Here is a 19,721-nt window from a genome sequence, read left to right as displayed (position 1 = left end):
AGTAATAGCTGCAAAGCCAAACATTTCTGTGGAGCAAATTGGTCAGTAACCAAAAGTTTTGGAAACAGGCATGTCAACAAGCCAGTCTGAGTCTCACAAAAACAGACTGCCTCTTGTACTACCCGCCTTACTCTTACTCCCACATGCACCAAAATTCAGTTGGAGAGACAATGCGGGCGACCTCCTCCACGGGTGAGCACGAGACAGACCTCCGTGCCACTCTGTCTACTCAACCTTAGGGAAGGGGTGGCCAGCTTCTCTGACCTGTGAGTCGCATGCCAAAATTTCCACACATCTGACAGCCACAGAAACACACCCTGTCCCTCCAGGAACCAAGTACCCAGAAAGTATGAGCAGTGGTTCACAGCAGGGGTTGACAGCAGACCCCACAGGTCTGCTGTGTTGGTGGGGGACAGGTACTGGGTACATCCCACAGGGCCCATCCTGGTGTGAGATTCACCCCAGCCAGCAGGTCCTGGGGCTGGAAGGAGCTGGCCAGCAGCCACCCCAGGCAGTCTGAGAGCAGGAGACACTCCTGCACGGCTTACATGCCATGTGTGCCTCAACAGCTCTCCCTAACGTACTCCCAGGTTCATATATGACCACAATCTTTCCTATTGGCTGGCCTGACTCTCACAAAAACAGATTACAACTGCTGGACAAATGATTAGAGAGGCTGTCTCATCCAGAAAGCAGATCCACACAAAACATAAGCACTATGGACACACACAAACATAAAGTATTTGCGTTATATACATTGTTAAAAGCTGGGAAAACGCCCTTTACCAAGCAGGAAGCCGGGAGCTTCTACATTACTACTATTAGACTACTGCAGACCTCTAATCCTGACATACAAGGACAAGGACCAGAAAACATAGTCTTTGCTCTGAAGATCTTATTTACATTGTAAGCATTGTCATTAAACAAAAATCAAATCTTTCAGCCTTATGGCTCTGCAAGTTTCGCATTGAGCATAAGCCAATGTACCACTGGCTTTCTACGCCTCTGAACACAAACAAGCTCCAGACCTCCATTGTGGCTCAGGATAACTTAATGAAACATGTTGCTGCTGAGAACTGCCACTGGAGGAAATATAGTCAGCAATACAGTGAATTTCACACTGTTCTTGCCCGGAGAAGCTATGAACATAGAGAAATCTTCATCATTTCAGAGGTATCTGAAACAGAATCCCAGACCTCAGCCCTCACTACCACCAGAAAGCTTCCAATGAACAGCAGGGGAAAAAAAAAAAAAGAATAAAAAATCCTCTGTAAACTGCTTTCTCTAGCTAGCAGAGGGAAAGGGGTATTATCTTGATTGCCAACAATGTATTATGAAAACCCAAGTCTCTAAGACATGACTGGGAACAGCAGCATATTCTTTTGATGATAACCACAAGAGTGTCTTTCCCACGTGCCTGCTATGGGCTTGAGGACAAGAAATTTGGTCCTCACTGAAATTTTACTTCTCTCAGTTTAATCCTCTCGCACATGAAGCATATAACAAATTTTACACACCCTACCAATAAAGCACTGGGACAGACTGAAATAAAACATTTCATGAACACTTCTAGAGCCAAATATACTATTTCCTGTATTATAAATGCATACTGAAGAAATGAAATAAGAAGCAACAATAAGTCAGCCACTCTTTCTTCAAGTCAGGCGTTATTTGCTACTTCAGTGTCACAAAGTGTGAAAGGAAGTGGTTATTCCTCCTCCTCCAGGGCTGAATAATTAGTTTTGTAAAAAAAGGGTGTTCACAGATATCATAAACCGGCTAAACAATTAAAAGGCAAAAGAAACGTGAGAGTAAGAGTGTGTCTTTGATGGAGATGCACTTTCCCGTCCTCCAGATTCTTCCCACATTTCCCCAAATTTGTATTTCTCACTGCATACTTACCAATTGGGAATCTGAAGTGTGACAGATTTTTAACTTTGTTCCTTTCTCCTTCATCTCATACATCAGTTCATTTAGTATGTGAGTCTGTGCCAAGTTCTTAAAGAAAAAAAATAAACCCAAGAAATACATGCTGATCTTTCCATTATACATTTTTCTTTAGTTATAAATTCTTGCTTCAGGGATAGACAAAAATCAGATATATTTCATTATGTACAACTGAGATTTAAAAAGCAGAAGCACTAGAAAAAGCAGGTATTACCCTTGTAACAGCCAAGATCATTGATCTCAGGCTGTTTCTACAATTGTGTCTACTGATGTTTCTGTAATTCCACAATAGTTTCCTAGTAATAACATTGTTGCTTTTTTTGAACAACAGGATTAGTAGTTGGTTTTTTTTTATGGCGAGGACATTAGTATCAGAAATTATTTGTTTTATTTTAAACTCTGCGGTCCCCCTCACCGTGCCCCAAGAAGCCCCAAGGGCTCTGGCACACTGAAAAGTGAAAAGCATTCACTTTTCAGAGAGAAACCAACTCAACATACCTCAGCTTTGTTTTTTATTTTTGGTTAACTATGACTGCAGATCACTAAGGTTTCTACAGTGCCCTAAGTACAGAGCACAATTACTAGTAGTTCTACTCCTTACAAATTTACTCTTTGTATGCTGAGTTTTGTAATCACCACCACAAACATAAGGTAAAGAGTGCCAGTTCAGAACAGCTTCATGCAGTTTTCTCTCATTTGCTCCCTCCTGTCTGCAGACATACAGATGTGTCTGCTCGACTGACAAGCAATAGGATGTTCCAATATAAAACCCACTAAGGCTGCTGCTTTTCTGAGGATGTTGGATTAGTTGTACGTTCAACATCAGTAAAAGTGAATTAATATAGCTCATTCCTCTTATTCTGGTCAGAAAAAACCCACAATCAATAAAAGTACTTCTATAACTGTATCCATTGCAGGGGCTTAAAATCATCACAATGCACTGTGCGGACATTTATGTTATGCATAAAGTACCACTTTTCACACCCACCAGTATGGTAAATACTGTGCATTACTCATGACTGCCTAATGCTGAACTACAAATAAAACCATATGCTAGAGTACAACCCACACACATATGCAGTGTGTAAAACACTTGACATTTTCATTTGTCTCATTACTGTGAAAAACGCTACTGATCCAAGAATGTTTTTTTGTTACAACAGGAAATACTGCTTGGATAGCAAGGATCAAAAAGAATTGGAGAAAGACCTTCAGAAAGCAGAATTAACTTGTAACAGAACCTTTTCTGAAGCCCACAGTTTATACACATTAAGTGTTTCTGAAACCTACAAAGAGAAAGCTGTATATCTTTCTACCTTACCTGCATGACAGCATTAAAAAAGCACGTATTTCCTAAATTATTTATTCCTTTGACTGGAACAGATGCACCATTACCAGAACCTTTTCCTTTCAGTATTTCACTTGTTTCACTGTGCTCTTCACGGAGTCGTATGATTTTTGATGAACCTATAATTAAACTATAGATTAACATTACTATATAATTGCAGAGTTTAATCAATTCAGTCCTTCCATGGATTATGTTTATAATTTTTAACATACAGGAAAAGATACCTCAATGGTTAACGCAGTTAAAAACTGTTTTATATAGTCTTTAAAAAAAAAAAAAAAAAGATATATCAGCAGTTAGACCCCTGGAAAAAAAATCCCCCCAACAACTACAGATATCCAGCAAAATCTTCCACAACAAGTACATTGTCCCGTAAGACTGTAATTTCTTCAATTACCCAAGCAATAAATAAAGTAAAACTGGCTCTGTTAGTTCATTAGCAATAGGCACTTTAGATGTACGTTCATTAGACACACTAGCAACACCACACAAAGGCTGCTTTTTGGTGCACTTGAAAAGAGGTAACCAAAAGTTACCACCTGAATGCTGCAAGTCTTTATCAATTATCGCACTTTGTTTGAATTGCCTTGTACAACTCGGTCAACAGCCGAATCAGAACTGTTATCAATTTCCCCAAACGCTACATTTGCTCCTTCACCCACCTCCCTGAGGAACTGTTAACACAACCCAAACACATACAATGCTGCTGTTTGAATTTTATATAACAAAAACATTGATACAACTGCAATGGAATACGCTACCAGTATAATGTCCATGTATTTCCTTATTTCACTCATTATTTAAATAGATGAGGTGCAGCAAAGTTAGACAGTCATTAACTTGTAGCCTAGAGGTAATGGCAAGACTTGAGATAATATTTAGCCTTGAATTCTACTAGCAACTTTCATATTGTCATGGTTGCAGGACTAAATATGAACATTACTGACATCTGCAGTGTCTTAAATATTGATTAACAATGCATGTCAATGTAAACGAGTTATGGACTTAATAGATGCCAAGAACTGTGATGCTGCAATCTCTGTCTTGACATATGAATTCATGTATCTGTTCTAATGAGTTTCACATTGAAGTCTCATTAAAGTGTTCTTGAGAAATAACTAGCAGACCTATTTACATTAATGAAATGCTCTTTTATGTACACTCCTAGGTAGTTTCTTGCTTAGATGATGAAAAAATATAATTAAACAAAAAAGGAGTCATTAAAGTATCTACTGTCTCTGGCAATGAGCTTCTGACATAGTCTGCTTGTACCCTACAGTACCATCAAGGCATAATTATTTTTCCAGATTGTATCAGAGTTAGTCAAAATGCAGTTAGAGGTGCTTTGCTGTTTAAAAACATTTTTACATGTTCTTGGTAATATTGCTTACACAGCTTTAAAATATTCTCCTTCCCCCGATGTGGAAAATCAAGACAGTACAAGGACAAACTAAGAGATCAAGACCTCCTTGAAAAAGCAGGCAACGCAACAAATGACAAATAGCTTGGGAGCTGCTCACACCCCGAAACAGTCACAGTTTTATGGGCTACAGGCAGCAACGCCTTTTCTTTGACATGCTTACAAGGGGCACACTACAGTGCCTGAGACTTGTCCACCCACACAGAGCTTCAAAAGAATCATAGCAGAAGAACTGAAGTTCTAAGGGCCTGCAACTTAAAGGCACTGCTCACTCTCAGAAATTCAGTAAGTGGAGATTTCCTCCCCTCAGAAAAGTGTGCCATACAGAGAAGTGCCGGGGAGAAGAGATGGTTAAAAAGGAAGGAAAAAAAAAAAAGCCAAAATTGTGTAAATAATTTGTGTATTAGTGTACCACAGTTGTTGCATTTATCCATCGGCATTCAAAAACATCTGGGACAGCATCTTAAAGTAAACAATGTTCACAAGGCCATCTGGACAAAACTGCAGGCAAAAATTAAAGCATAAGCATATGGAAAAGCAGATTTTTCTCTTCCCTTTAGCAGTACAGGATGACAAATGTCAAACCTAGATCTGTCCACGCTTCACTGTGCTATGCTTTGCAGCACCACCTGGCTCTCCTTGCACAGCCACCAAATATGGACAGCACTGCCACAGCGGACCGTATCTGCAGGGCAAACTCGATAAAAGCATTTCACTTCATGGTTAAATGGCAGCTTCACACAAGTAGCAAGGTTCCATTTGCTAAACCTTACATATAAATTATTTAAGGGAGGGAAACCAAAGCCAAAGCATCCAGCTTTGCGATAAGAGCTGGATGAATAAGCAATTATAAAACACAATAAATGAGAACCAGACATCCAATTGCCACAAAGCTGGATAATTAGTATAGGGATAAGGAGAAGTAGTAGTAAATAAAGAAAAGCCCTGTATGTTGTTACTGAAGTCTAGGAAATTCCTTTCATCCAGAGGGTTTTAATTACTGCCTCTTGATTTTTTAACAGATTTTACAAACACTATCCACGTGACATTTTACTAGGAGTTTTGTATCTGTGAAAAAGTCTTGACAGAAGAGTGCTGCTTTGCCATTACAAACATTATCTGCTGCCTCGCTTGTTCCACGCAGATATTTTTAAGGACATATACAGAGCCAGAGGAGGGACAGCAGTTTTTAATTTAACTCTACTCAGTGTCCCCAGTTCAGTGATACATGACAGACAGGCCTGAAGCTGAATGTTTAGTTGACATGCGAAGGGTTGGTCAGTCTTAATAGAAGATGCTGGTAATGACTGTGATAGCTAATACTTCTACAGATTGGGGCTGGAGGGTCCTTCTGCAAGATTAACCCAAGGCTACAAGCATGTTATTAATCAAAAGGGTAATATGTAATTTTTTAAAGTGAATTTGCACTGGAATGTTTCATGGACTCTTGCCAACACAATCTTGCAATCCTGTAATGTTTTAACAGGGGTGCTTTTGGATATGAAAAATGACTTTTATGCCAGTATAGACACAACAAGGACCCCAGCAGAAGGATTCCATCGACATGGCTGTCTGCTGCTGCCCATGAGGGCCTTCTGCTCCTGGCCAAACACTATTTTGAGAAAATAAGTACACCAAGCCATCCGGCTGCATGCTGTAATACCTGCTATAAAGGACCTCGTTAATGTTAACAACAGCAGGGCAAGTGAAAAGCACAAAAGGAATTAAATTTGTAGATTTATTTCATTCTCTAGTTCTCCATTACATTTTTACAGAGTTGACATGGTGCCCCTCAACCTCTCTGCCCTTCTCAGGCACTGTGGACATCAGCCCCAGGCAGATACGTCAGCGTCTCTGATGGAGACTGTTCTGGGGCTCACACATTCAGACTACACCTCTCTGTCAGACTCCTGCTGCAGTTTTGCTGTAGAGGTGGCCTTTCTATTCCAGTCACACAGGGAAAACTCTCACCCAAGTTGTGCCTTGATCACCACAACCTTCTTTTCCCTCAACAAAGCATATCTGGTTGCAGAGACACCCTACCAGAGCGCTCTGCCAAGACCTGTTGCCCAGCTCTCCACCTGACTCATTACACTCTACTGACCCCCTCTTCCCTGGCACCAGTTTGGTGCCTGCCGCTGGTCCCACCATGATGTCCACCTCCAGCGCTCACTCCTTTGGCTCTCATACAGCTGCATTTGTGCTTAGGCACAGCCTTCATGTTCAGCAAAGCTTCCCCATGTCACCCTGTGCTCCCCCATGCTAGCAATCCTCCTTCCCACCAGACCCAGAGGAAAGAGGACAGCAGTCAGAGTTGGCTCCTCTGCTACAGCTCTTGCTTGCAATGCACTCTTGTCTTGTCACTCTTTTCTTCAGCTTTTCTTTACCTACTTGTGCTCACCTGCAGTCTTGGCTCGCAAGCTCTCTGGAGGCCGTCAACATCGTTTTGTCCCACAGCTACACAGCACTGGCCTCGTGGGTATGTGACTTAACATTCCTAAGCCCAACATTAACATGGACAATGATTCGGTCCATGAATCAGAGCAAGTCACAGGTGCTGACACGTCCTCTTGCAAAAGACGTTCAGAAAACTTATCACAGGCTTCCTATCACTTTGTTTTGTATTTCAAATACTTGCAAGTGCACATAGACTTCTGTACCGCCCTTGCTGAAACTGAGCTGTGCCTGGGGGTGCAGATGGTATGCAAGCAAGAAGATAAATGACATCCAATTTTTCTTTCAGCTGGAGGAATAAGCATTTTTGCTCATCTTTTCAATGCAACTTTTTTTTTTAATTAAAAATGAGCGTTCCAGGAATATGCACTTTTATTCCAAGGTCAAGCCTTTTCTATTGAATACAACACTGGTACTTCAGTCGAAGGTCTTCACAGTAAAAGCAAGGTTAATAGATTGCCTTTCTTTTACCAAGTTCTCATCATGCTGTATTATGAAATGCCACTAAATTGTCTGGCACACCTTTTTATTCAAAAAATTTAATTTTTTTTTTCAACACTGTACAACAATGGGAATCTAACCCTTAGAAAAACAGCATGGTTCTCTTCTGAAATGGTCACTAGCTCTACGTTTTAAAAGCCCGATTTCCCTCACAGTGTTACAATCCTATCACATTAAATACTACAAACTGCAATTTTATTTTTCTCATTCTGCCAGAATGTTACAAACTAAAAAGCACATCTGCAGAGTGTGAAAAAGCAAGCTTTTGACTTGCAAGTACGTACATGGACATGAAAGGGAAGAACCCATGGATAAAAATGACATAATGTCTAAAAAATTTTTGCCAATGATTCGGTTTTCATTTCCTTGCAACATGTGTAATTAACAGCAGCCCCTAAGAAGTAAGTAAACTTGAAAGAAAATTTATGACCGATAACAGAAATGTCATTTTGCTGAAGTGTATCTCAGATTTGGAGAATCAACATGTTCTGCTTTATTTTGCTAGTTAATTTTCTTTTTAAGCAGCTAGAATGGACTTGTATGACTTCAAGCTCCAAATTACATATAGTGAAAATCAGTTATGGAAGAATAAAATTATTTTTGTCAGTGCAATCCTTTGTCAACTCCTAATATCCACAGACAAATACAAATCCGAAAAGTTATTCACCAGACTATTTGTTTTCCATACAAGTTAACACCTATTACTTGTACTGTAAAATGATATGTTTTTAATCTTTGTTTTACATCAGTTATATCCATTAAAATAGAAATCAAGTTTCTAACTTTCACCTACTGGCAAATCTGGGCACATGAACTTACTAGCAAAATCTCATTCCTCTGCTTGACCTTCCCAACAATAAATTTAACTACAAGATTTGAAAATAAATATTATTCCTTCCCATTCTGTTGCCACACAAACCAATTTAATTAACTGCTCTATTAAAAAAAATTGAGTGTGCAACCTTATGTCTCCACCAACATCTAATTTGGCTTTTGTAAAGGAAAATACACATAATATTCACTTTCAAGACTGCAAAACAATTTATTTTCTCCAGCAAATGAGCAGAGACGCAGATTGCAATGTCTCAGCATGGTTTCTGTGTACTACATGTGCATTATGTCCATGTGAAGCTCACAAGTGTGCCACACGGACAATACTGCACCTGCCTTTCTGTGAAAATCATCATGGCCTGCTAACCTTTTCCACAAAACAAATTTCTGGGTGGTACACCCTAGAAAGCAATCTTGCTTTATACTTCCATCTTGTGCCCAACATGACCTCTTAACCAAACAGACTCCTTTAAAAAAAAAAAAAAGAGGTGAAAAAAAAAGGCAGACATTGCTGGGTACAAGAAACCATAGGATCAGATGCGAAAATCACACAGCTGCAAGCATTCTTTTGGGAACCCAGCACTGGGATTTATCTCAATCGCTTAATGTAATTACAAAACTCAGTCATGTAGTAGTAATGTAATTTGCACATTTTTACAGCTGAAGTGAAGTTGAATCTTTATGAGAGGCTGAGTGAAAAGCAGGGATCCTGCTGCCACACTATTCCACCACATTAGTACCAAATGACAAGCATTTTGCTTTTGTTTATTTTCCAAGATGCATTAATTAGGAAATCTATATAACCCTCCCTTACATGTTTAAGCTGATTACTTTATCTTTAAATGACTCCTGCACTTTTGTAACCAAAAAAAAAAAAACCTAGCAGCCCTCATCTGTTACTTATATCCATGTTCCTACTGCATTTCTGCAGAAATTTCTACACAATGCCCTTTGAATTTTAATAATGCACCATGCCAACCAGTTGTTACAACAGAAAGAAATTCAGACGTAAGATGAATTGTTGTTACAGTGCCACATTCTGATATGAAAATTAAGTATCTTCACTTTGGCTGCTTTTTAAGGAAGAAACAGAAACGAAATGAGGAAAAAAGAACGACTGATTTTTAAGTGGGAAATATGAATTATTAATTTCCAGTTCTACTCTAGTTGTTTCTGAGAAGTTATTTTTCACTTAATTAAAATTAGTTTATTTTTATTATGGGTGAATATGCAAAATAAATTTTTAAAAAGTAAGCAACTCAGAATTTAAAGGATGACAGTTACACTGAAAATATCACTGTTAAATGAAATAAAATGCTACACTTAAAAAATAAAAGATAACTTGTCAACAGTAGAATTAATTTTCACTGTTATACTTTATGACCTTTGTTTTGTAGGCAAGAACATGAATTACACTTTGATTTCAGATATTTTTTTTAATCCTTAAATCCTTAAAGGCAGTCTAACTTTGAAAAAAAAATCTTAAGTTACATTTCTTTAGGGGAAGTACCAAGTGTGTCAGCCCAAGTATTTGACATAAAACAGAAAAGGCATTGCTGTTACATTGATCAAAGTGAAACAAGAATGCCAGTCCTGCTTGGGAATTCCCTCTCACACATACCACTTACTTATCAATACACGGCTGTTTCCCAGCCTCTTCCAGCAAGCAGCCTGGCCCAAAGCAACAGGCCATGCCAGGCAAACAGCTTTTTCCTCTTTTCCTTGCCACTTAAGAAAACCCAACAAATCATCTTTGGGCCAACGTACCCAGAGCTCTCAAGAACAGGATCCAAACTGCCCAGCACAGCCATGCTCTCTGCCACGTGGAGAGGGTCACTGACTTCTGCTTTTAAAACGTTACTGGAAGTACACACTCATGCTTGCTTTTTGCATGAAAACAGGCTTGCACGTGAGCCTTAGCCCCTTCCCAGCATGGAGCAGGAGACATGACAGCCCTGCAGGAGCAACCTCCACACGCTGAGACCTCCTGCTGCCGAGGCAGCCACGCTGCAAGGCTTGCGCATGACTTCCTTAGCTTTGAAGGACGCCAGCACGTCTATTCGCTCGCTCACAATCAGGCACATTCGTGAACTGGAAGGATGAAGCGTAACTGTGCAGACCAGTAACACAGTCTAAGACACTGGGAAATCAGTCCATCACCAATTTAAAACTGCCCTGTACATCCCACCACCTTGCAGGAGGACCCTTGTGCTGCCCACAACACGCCACTCGCCTGACGTCACCATTGGTGCCCAACTCCACCTTTTACGTCACTGTCGTGAACCTCCTTTTGCAAGGCACCAAAGCAAGCAGGGCCAACTCAGTGCACTGCTACCACAAAATGCACGACCACAAACTGAAGCTGGATGAGAGCTAGTCTTTCATTTCAATGCCTGCTTTCAGAAACTGAAGGGAAAACTAGTTTAACTAAAATAAGGGGAAAAAAGAAAAAAAAAAGGAAAAAAAAAAGGTTTATGCCCTAAACAGAAACAATACAATTTTGTTTCCAGTTATAGAAAAGAGTTTCCAGTTTTATCAGGCAAATACTTAAATGAAATTATGCGTTTTCAAAACAGAGTATCAATATGAAACACAAATACATATGCAGCAGAAATATATTCTGACCTGCTCCACTATACATACCTAATTTTTAAAAAATCCCGGGCCTAGTTTAAGCTTACTTTTCCTGAGTTAGTTTGGAATTTTGATTGCTTAATTCAAGAGATTTCACAAAAAACTTCTAAGCACCACACTGAAAACTTTAGATAATTTGAAGATTTATAAATCAAGAATCTAAACATGAAGCACAGAGTCATATCATTCTGAAATTCTTAACCAGCAGTACAAAACCAGAATGAAACTGTTTCCATTAAATTAACTGAAACAAACATTACAGCATTTTCATCTGCAAGCAAGCTATAACACCCATTTATTATACGTAAACTTGAAACTGAGGCTGTGAACAGAAGTGAAATCACATACTATATTTTCACTGCTCCAAGGAAAAAAATGCAAAAAGTAGCAATCAATTTATTACAAATGAGTAATTTAACATACCACTTGTGACTAGATCAAAATATAAAATATGTGCTTCTGAGTGGCCCTTCATTTTTCTTCTCCTCAAAAAATATGTAACACCTCTTAAAACCAGTAGGATTTATGTGCATGCAGCTAGAGGAATACCTAGTGTAATTCAGTAAGGCAATTCTTTTCCATTCTTACTTCTAACCAGTTGATTACCTCTGCTAATAACTGCAACCAATTGTTTCAAAAGTTTAAGCAAGCTGATTTTTTGTGAAGAAAATCTGGAATCCAATGCACTCTTTAAGTCACAAGCCAGAAATGCTGCTGAGTGTGTTACAGTAGGGATGAATAACATCAATATTATCAAGAGCAGACCGTTGAGGGCCACACGTACAAAGTTTTATCTACTGTTACATATATTGAGAAGACCTACTAGGCTCCTAACATAAGGAAATAATTTAATGCTCTTTTCTATTAATAGCAGTGAGCATTCTATCAATTAAAGCCCAATAACATAAATGAACAGAAAGCATTATATCCAACAACAGAGTACTAGAAGATCCACTTAAACAATTTTAATTAGCTGTAAAAAACAAATTTAAATCAGAAACAAATCTAAGATGTGACACATCCATACTAGGAAAACTCAATTATTTTATGCTTCTATATAGTTTTTATGCATTAATTTATATGGCATCTTATTTAAGGTAACATCTTCTCTGCAATAAACTTTCTTCATTAAAGACAAAATTTGGAAAAACTGTCCTATAATGCCAAAAATGTTTTTAAAATGTAATCATACTGTAAAAAAAAAAAAAGAAATTATGTTTTCACAGGCATCACTTGCCCTAGTAATTGTGCAATTACAAACTGTATTATACTCATGTCGTACATAGTTTTTCAACTGTACATTTAACATGACTCAAAATCTGAAATGCTCATTTTTAGACACAGTACATTACAGACATCTACAGATAAAGCTATTTGTGTAAACTTACTTGGTTCAGCCCTGGAACCATGTTTCTGAAGGAAGTCAACTATCTGAGCCAAAACCTTTTTGTTGCAATGTGTTGACAGCTCTTCATCACACTCGTAACACCTAAACAAAAGAAGAAATGAACTGGAATTCAGGACATCTGGATGCACCTCCCATCTCTAACAAACCTCTTTAACAACCTTATGTAAATTACTTAAGCTCTAGGTTACAATTTTTCATACTAAAAAAAGGAATAAAATTTAATTCCCTCATCCCATATACGCTCTTCTATAGATCAGCCCCATTTCACTGAGATAGTTACAGATTTAAATAATCAGTTTACAGTCCTGCGAATAATCACACACAAACAAGCAGGAAGGACAAACTCCTATAACCAGCCAACTCTCTACAGAGCAAAATGGACTCAAACTTCTATCTTGGTATTGATTTGTGATCCCTCTGAGAATCCTAAGAACCAAGTCATTTTCCCTCCAGAAAGCCTGCCTTCCCTCTACATAAAGTATTCATTTTATCTGTCAGAATCATTCCTTTACCATGAGAAGACGCTGCTTTAAGTTATGAGTAGTTCTTATACGCAAGCATACGCGAACACCTGCATACTCACTCTTACCATATGATCCATGTGCTGAGGTTGATAACAATGCAATGAGGTTCTGCGCGTGCTGTTTGGAAGTGTTTCAGAGAATGCTGGCCTTCCGAGTTCTTACTACATCCCTAGAAATAGAAACATCAACACAGTAAAGGAAAGAAAGGGAAGTAGGAAGACACTATATTATTAGTAAATAAACTGCAAAAACTTTACTTTTCAAAATTAGACAGATAGCTATAGTGCCCTAAATACTCATTTAGCTTTCTCAAGGATTGAGAGCGTTTAATATTCTTTATAATCCAGTATTATAAAGATATCAATAAACTTTTTTTATTTAAATAAACACATTTTCTTTTTACTAATAAAGGAAAACCAATGACAACACAAAACTAAAATCTTATCTTTTCTGTTTGGAAAAATCAGTTAAAAGTATAGAAAATCATTAAGTTTGTCTTAACTTAATAGAAATAATTCCCAGCTTTTGAATAAGTATTGAACAAGTATCAATAGACATTCAATTATGCCATTCACAAAAGTAAGAATTCTCAAAAAAAAATGTTAATTAAATGACTATGTAGCATTTTAGACCACAGAGGATCAAGGAAAGGACAGCATAGGTAACCCTCACTGTTGAAGAATGCCAAGTGCATTCCAGACAGCAAATACAGAAGGCACATAAATTGGTTTTGTACTAAAAAGCAACTCAGAACACACCATTTATGTACAGCAACTTCAAGGGAAAGCATTTGCAGTTTTTCAAGTATCTATAGAGTGGGACTTAGAAGATTCAGGACCGGTCTCTGAACCAGTTTCGGAGGCTATTAACAGCATAAACATGAAAAAGCACACAGATTTACCTCCTTTTAAAAGCCCACCTTAACCACAATTTTTCAGAGACAAGCTATGTGAGTCCTCCTCAGATCCATTTAACTACCTTCTGAAGCGCGCTAGCAGCACAGTTCTTTGTAAAATTAAACCTGTTCAGATAACACTGGTAGGAGCTGGCTTCTGTCCTTACTATAGCGAGACCTACTGAAAGTCTAAGAAAACTGTGAAATGCTTTGTTGAGGCAACTATTAGCTGAACCAAGCGTGACACGACCTGTAAACCGAATTGTTCTGTATCAGGCTTTACTCCACCCACAGGACAGAAACCTACACAAACCCTTGGGGTCAGAACCTGCCATTTTAAACTCTGAGGCTATGGTTTGACGTCATAACTGATCCAATCTACTGGCTAGCTGGCTCAAAAAACAGTATTCTCACTCCTGCACAGTCCTTTCTCCCTGGTTTCAATCAAATCTAGCAATTGAACGTCAATACTTCAAGTTGATTCAGCAACATACATATCCATTTTTTCATTCACTTGTATTTGCAGGATCTTCTCCCAGATGAGCTAGCTGAACGGATGCATTTTGCAACCACACAGTTCCTGGAGCCAATTCTCCGTAAGTGGCAACAGCATGCAGACAAAGAACAGAGAAAAGGCAGGAGCATCACTTACTACTTGTGATGCTGAACCGCACCATAACACATGAAGCTAACCCAAAACACTGCTGAAAACCAGACAAGAAGAATATAAGGTCACATCCCACTCCATTGAAGCAGCTGAAGCATGGACTCTCACAACTAAGCAGTTACATCACACTCTTTCACTGAAGGTTCCATACTGGTCATAGCCTTTAGAAAAATCAGGGCCTATCCACCTCTATGAATTTCCAACGTATGCTTACCTGAGAGCCACATTTGAGACACAGACATATGTCCGAAGGTGCCACAGGCTCACCATCACTTATCCGCCTCTCCTTCAGACATTCTGCACATATTGACCAAACGCTTTGAGCCACTGCTCTCTTCACCTGATGCACATCCACTGCTTGGCTCACGTGCTGGCAGGTTAAGCCTAGAGAACATGACACATACTCACTTTCATCCATTAAAAATAAAACCTATGAAAGGGAGCACGTGTACACTAAAGGGGCAGTCTTCAATGAATTCAGCATTAGGAAAAAAAGGGCAAAGAACTAAAATAGGAAAAATCAGTCAGCTGCTCCCCATATACTGAATTTTATGAAGCACCCATTTCAGTCTTTCTATAATGAAAATCTTTTCAAGTCAATAAACAGGACCTCTTAAAAACAGATAAACTATTTTGTACAAAAGTACAAGGACTATTTCTGTACTAAATTCATTCCCCTGGGGTTTTTTGGTGGGAGGGTATCAACAGAAAATACTACACAAATCTATTTTTGCATATAACAACACAGGCAGTTGACCTCCTTTCCCATCCATAAAGACAGATTTCCAAATATCCATGCATCCTTAATACAACTGCCCATTCTGAACATGAATATCCACCACCATCTTTCTAGTAACAGGGAGCCCACAACAGGACACAGTACTCCAGATGCTGAAAAGATGGGAAGAATCACGTACCTTGGCCTGCACTCTAGGTACTACAGTCCAGCACACAGGTACAAGCCACACCACTTGCTTTTATTCAGCGTGTGCACTATGACCCCCAGGACCTCTTCTGCAAAGCTGCTTTCAAGCCACTGATTCCCACCCTGTGATTGCAAGTGGTTATTTTGGCCCAGGTGCCAAACTTGCCACTTGCCTTTGTTGAACTCCGTGAAGGTTCTGCCAGCCCTATTCTCCAGCCGGTCTAGTCACTTCGAATGGCAGACTAGCTGCTCTCCTCAATTTGTCGTCATGAAGATGACAGACCATAGCCTCACAATGACATCAGCCAGCTCTCTCAGCACCTTCGGATGCATCCCATCTGATCCTACAGACTTCTGCATGCCTAGTTTGCTTAACGACTCAGGGCTTAAGGCTCAGGAGCCAAGGAGGACCGAGCACAGAGCTTACATGTGAAGACAGAGGCAAAGGAAAGATTGAGCTCCTCAGCCTTTCTCCATGTCCCTAGGTCCCCTGCCCCCTCAAGCAGCAGGTCTGCACTCACCTTCACCTTCATTTTACTGTCACAGTATCCATACAAGCCCATCTTACTCTTCACACTCCTCATCAGATTCCACTCTGAGCCTGGTTTACCTAATCCCACTCCTGCACACTCAGGGCTCCCGCAAGGGCAGCCCAAACCTGCTTCCACCCTCTCTGCCCCTCCTTTTGCCTCTGAGCTCAGTCGGAAACTTCCCATTCAGCCAGGCAGCCTCCTGCCATGCATGTTTGACCTTCCACACACTGGAAAGGACCATTCTCCTGCTCTGAAGAGGCTGTCGTTGGAGATCAACCAACTCTCCAGCCCTTCAGGGCAGTCATGTGGTGTAACAACCGATCATGTCATAAACACCTAACTGGGGATATTTCCGCTAGAAATCCAAAAAAGAAAAGTATTTCATGGTACTGCTGATTTGTGGTTTTCATCAGTCAGTACAGAAGTTATTAGCCCTCATCCTCAGAGCTAAACATCACCTAACATATTTACCTGAAATATCATCTGAAGAGTCTTCATCCTGCGGCCTGTTAGGCCTTTTGCTTCTCTTTGGTTTCTCAGGGTTGGCTCTTGATGGATCTTTCACCCGCATCTGTTACTTACTGGGAAAGAGAAACAGGGGTTGCTTTATTGTCTAAGCGCTTTATCAAATGTAGTGAGTTTGAACTCTAAAAGCATGAGATCAAATCATACGTTCAAACCTCACAAACACAGTTTTAGGCTTTGTCTAATGTCAGCTATTGTGTAACAAGGAGTATGAACGTGTCAGGAATTAACTCTTACGAATGCAGCAAGATCAGTTAGTTATATTACATGTTATAAATTGTATCTGTAGCTACAGGGGACACACACTTCCAGGCAGTAGTGTTAAATATTTGAGATACCGAGATTTTCTTTACTTTTGTTGTTGTAAATTACTACAGAGCTCCAGCCATACCTTACCAGAAAAAGATTATTAAAATAAAAGCTTCTTTTCCTTAACATATCTCCCTTAGGAAAGGTTTCTGTCGTCACTTACCCTTGCACATTCCCTAAAAGCTTTTGTGCCATTTCAAACACTTTAATAAAATACAAAGTATTCCAAATCTCATGAAAGCATTCTGTCCTACAAGTGAGGCTAGAACTGGAGTGCGAGCTGACCCCTCTATTAAATATCAGAGAACCCATACAGATGAAATCTCTCATAGGAAATTTGGGTCATTAATCAAGGAGTCCTATAAGAAACAGAATTAAAGAATAAGTATTTGCCACTAAACTTTAAAAAAAAATCCTCAGAGATTTCAGCACACCAGTCATTTAAGCAAAACCCACATGTGAATTCATTGAAGGAGTGTAGCTGTGCATCGCACAAACAGCTTCTGAGGCTTAGTTTACATGTTGTGTTTTAATGATGTGCTTCATAAAAACAAATTTATGTTTTTGTATACAGAGCATACGAATAAGAGTCAAATATTCATACATTGCAAACCTGTGAGCCATTCTGTTTTGGAAAAAATGGCATCTTGTTGTGTACCACATACAAGTTAATAACAACACCTGAGCTACCAGTACCAAACATTTTCAACGGTGCTACCTGATTTATGGATAGGAAACCTCTAAAATGCCTTACATTTGGGAATAGCAAAAGATATATATTTGCTACAGATCAAGTATATAAGTTTGCCAAAGTTTAAAAAGTTTGTCTATCTAAGTTTTTATATCTTCTCTGTATATGCATTTAGACCTTTGTACTACTGAAGCTCTGTGAGACACGGGAATTGACCTGTATATTGAACTCAATATTCCCTCTCCTTTCTTATTAAGCCAAACAAGAGAACAGTCATCAATACTGATATTAGAACACCACCTCACTGGTATCTGAACAGCCCTCACCGAAGCGAAGCAGGCAATCAGTACCTCAGAGCTTCTGTTCCAGGCTCCTACAGAGCTGGACAGACATCCCTGCACATGCCACACATACTGTTAGTGCTGGAAGTTTTCTGCATGAACGTATCAATTAGAGGTTTACTTTGGACAAGTCAAATTTCTGTAGAGTATAAAGAAACCTCTACTCTCTGCTTCCTTGCATCAATGGCTTCATGTCTCCTCAACCTTTCAAAGTGCACTTCATTTTTTCCAGATTGCTACATTTACATAGCAATCAGTTTATGCCACATTAAATACCATGATGTTCTTAAATTATAGATTTCAAAACTTCCTGTACTTAAGGGTATAAAGCTTCAAATGTTTTGACATGCAAGTGAACAACACCACTGAATTAATCTTTGCTGATTTTCTAGGTTCGTAATTCATGTTCATACAGTAAGAAAGATTCAAATATTCAACAAATTTTAGCTTGCCTAACATACATCAACAGCCACACATCACAGCATCTTTAGAACTGGCAAAGGTGCTTCAGACCCAAACTTCACCTGCGTATTTCTGCCTTGACATCTTATCGTATTTATCCAAGGCTGATGTGAAACTACTCATCGCCACTTGTCGTGCTGCGACTTAACTGAGCACAAGATTCACTGAGATATTCATGAAGCAGTAAGGCCAATACAGCTCCTGTTAGAAAACCCATGATTTTACACAAAATTATGTAAAGAGTCAATAGCAAAGACAGCAAAAATGTCCTCCCTAAAGGAACGCAGTTGTGTTTAGCTTATTCAACATTGACACAAACGATCTACGAGTTCACTTCAGCATAACAATTTTTATGTCTTTGGACAGATTATGTAAGACTGTCCAAAGCACAGATTTCACCCAAATGAAAGTCATGTTCATATCAGTAGATTTTGAGAGCTTGGATAACTTCATGAAGTGACAATCATGGGCCCAACCAGATGAAACTCAAGCAAGTCATTACCACCTGTGAAATTCTGTGTCCCATAGGCCAGGTGATATGATCCGGATTGGGGCATGCACAGCCCACCACTCAACCTACTGCCTAGCATCCTTCAGGGCAGGTAGACAGCTGGTACCAACAATGACTGAAAACATGCATTTCTAGCCCAGCACAATCAACCTGGCATTAGAAATTAATGCTGGCGTAAGAAGCTGGCATTCACACTGCAGGTTTGGGAACCCAGTGAGCAACCCGGAGACTTTTCAGTTTTCTTTCAGTAAGAGCAGGCAGAACAAAAGGTAACACGGACCATTAGATTAATCAGTTTTCATGAACACACATATAGACAGGCATCCATCAGACAATGTTTACTGACCTGTGAGCTCTTGGAAAAGCCACAGCATATCAAGGACCTAGACAGCCAGGGTTTGTGCCTCATTTTGAAAAGCATATAAGTGGGATAAAAGAGTAAGAGCAACAAACTACTCAGCAAGCATCTACAATGCAAGTAGCGCAGTATATATGCAGTACTCTTTGCCCTTTTCCAATATATTTGGGGACAGAAAACATTACAAGTAAAAGATTTCATTTAACAATTAAAAACATGATCAGAATTTCAAAATCAAAATATTTATAACAGGAATTTGATTATTATATTTAATAGAGATAAACAAGGAAGAAACCTAAGGTGCTTCAGAAATTACTCAGGAATATTTCAGTTTACGGGAAATAAAAGATTGTGATTTTATTGGAATGAAAACCCTGAACAAACATAGACCCAAGAAAGGATAAAATAGAGCTAAGACTGTAAGATAAGCAAGAGAG

General features: G+C 39.2%; 1 protein-coding gene across 8 annotated transcripts in view; it reads right to left on the bottom strand.

Annotated features, from left to right (window-relative positions):
• USP45 (ubiquitin specific peptidase 45) overlaps positions 1-19,721 on the bottom strand; it is a 59,149-nt gene that overhangs the window by 33,459 nt on the left and 5,969 nt on the right. For 7 of the 8 annotated variants that reach the window (XM_064447569.1, XM_064447571.1, XM_064447568.1 and 4 more), the window contains exons 2-7: positions 16,559-16,668; positions 14,844-15,013; positions 13,133-13,236; positions 12,524-12,624; positions 3,269-3,414; positions 1,903-1,998 (exon numbers count right to left, since the gene is read on the bottom strand). In XM_064447569.1, coding sequence (XP_064303639.1) covers positions 1,903-1,998; positions 3,269-3,414; positions 12,524-12,624; positions 13,133-13,236; positions 14,844-15,013; positions 16,559-16,658 — 717 coding nt within the window. In that variant the 5' untranslated portion in view covers positions 16,659-16,668. Of the gene's footprint in view, positions 1-1,902; positions 1,999-3,268; positions 3,415-12,523; positions 12,625-13,132; positions 13,237-14,843; positions 15,014-16,558; positions 16,669-19,721 lie in introns of those variants that run through there. The other variant, XM_064447573.1, reaches the window with a different exon arrangement.

The sequence above is a fragment of the Phalacrocorax carbo genome, chromosome 3 (assembly GCF_963921805.1).
Source record: "Phalacrocorax carbo chromosome 3, bPhaCar2.1, whole genome shotgun sequence".
NCBI lineage: Eukaryota > Metazoa > Chordata > Aves > Suliformes > Phalacrocoracidae > Phalacrocorax > Phalacrocorax carbo.
Note: the sequence above shows the minus strand (reverse complement) of the source record. Positions and strands in the feature narration are given on the sequence as shown.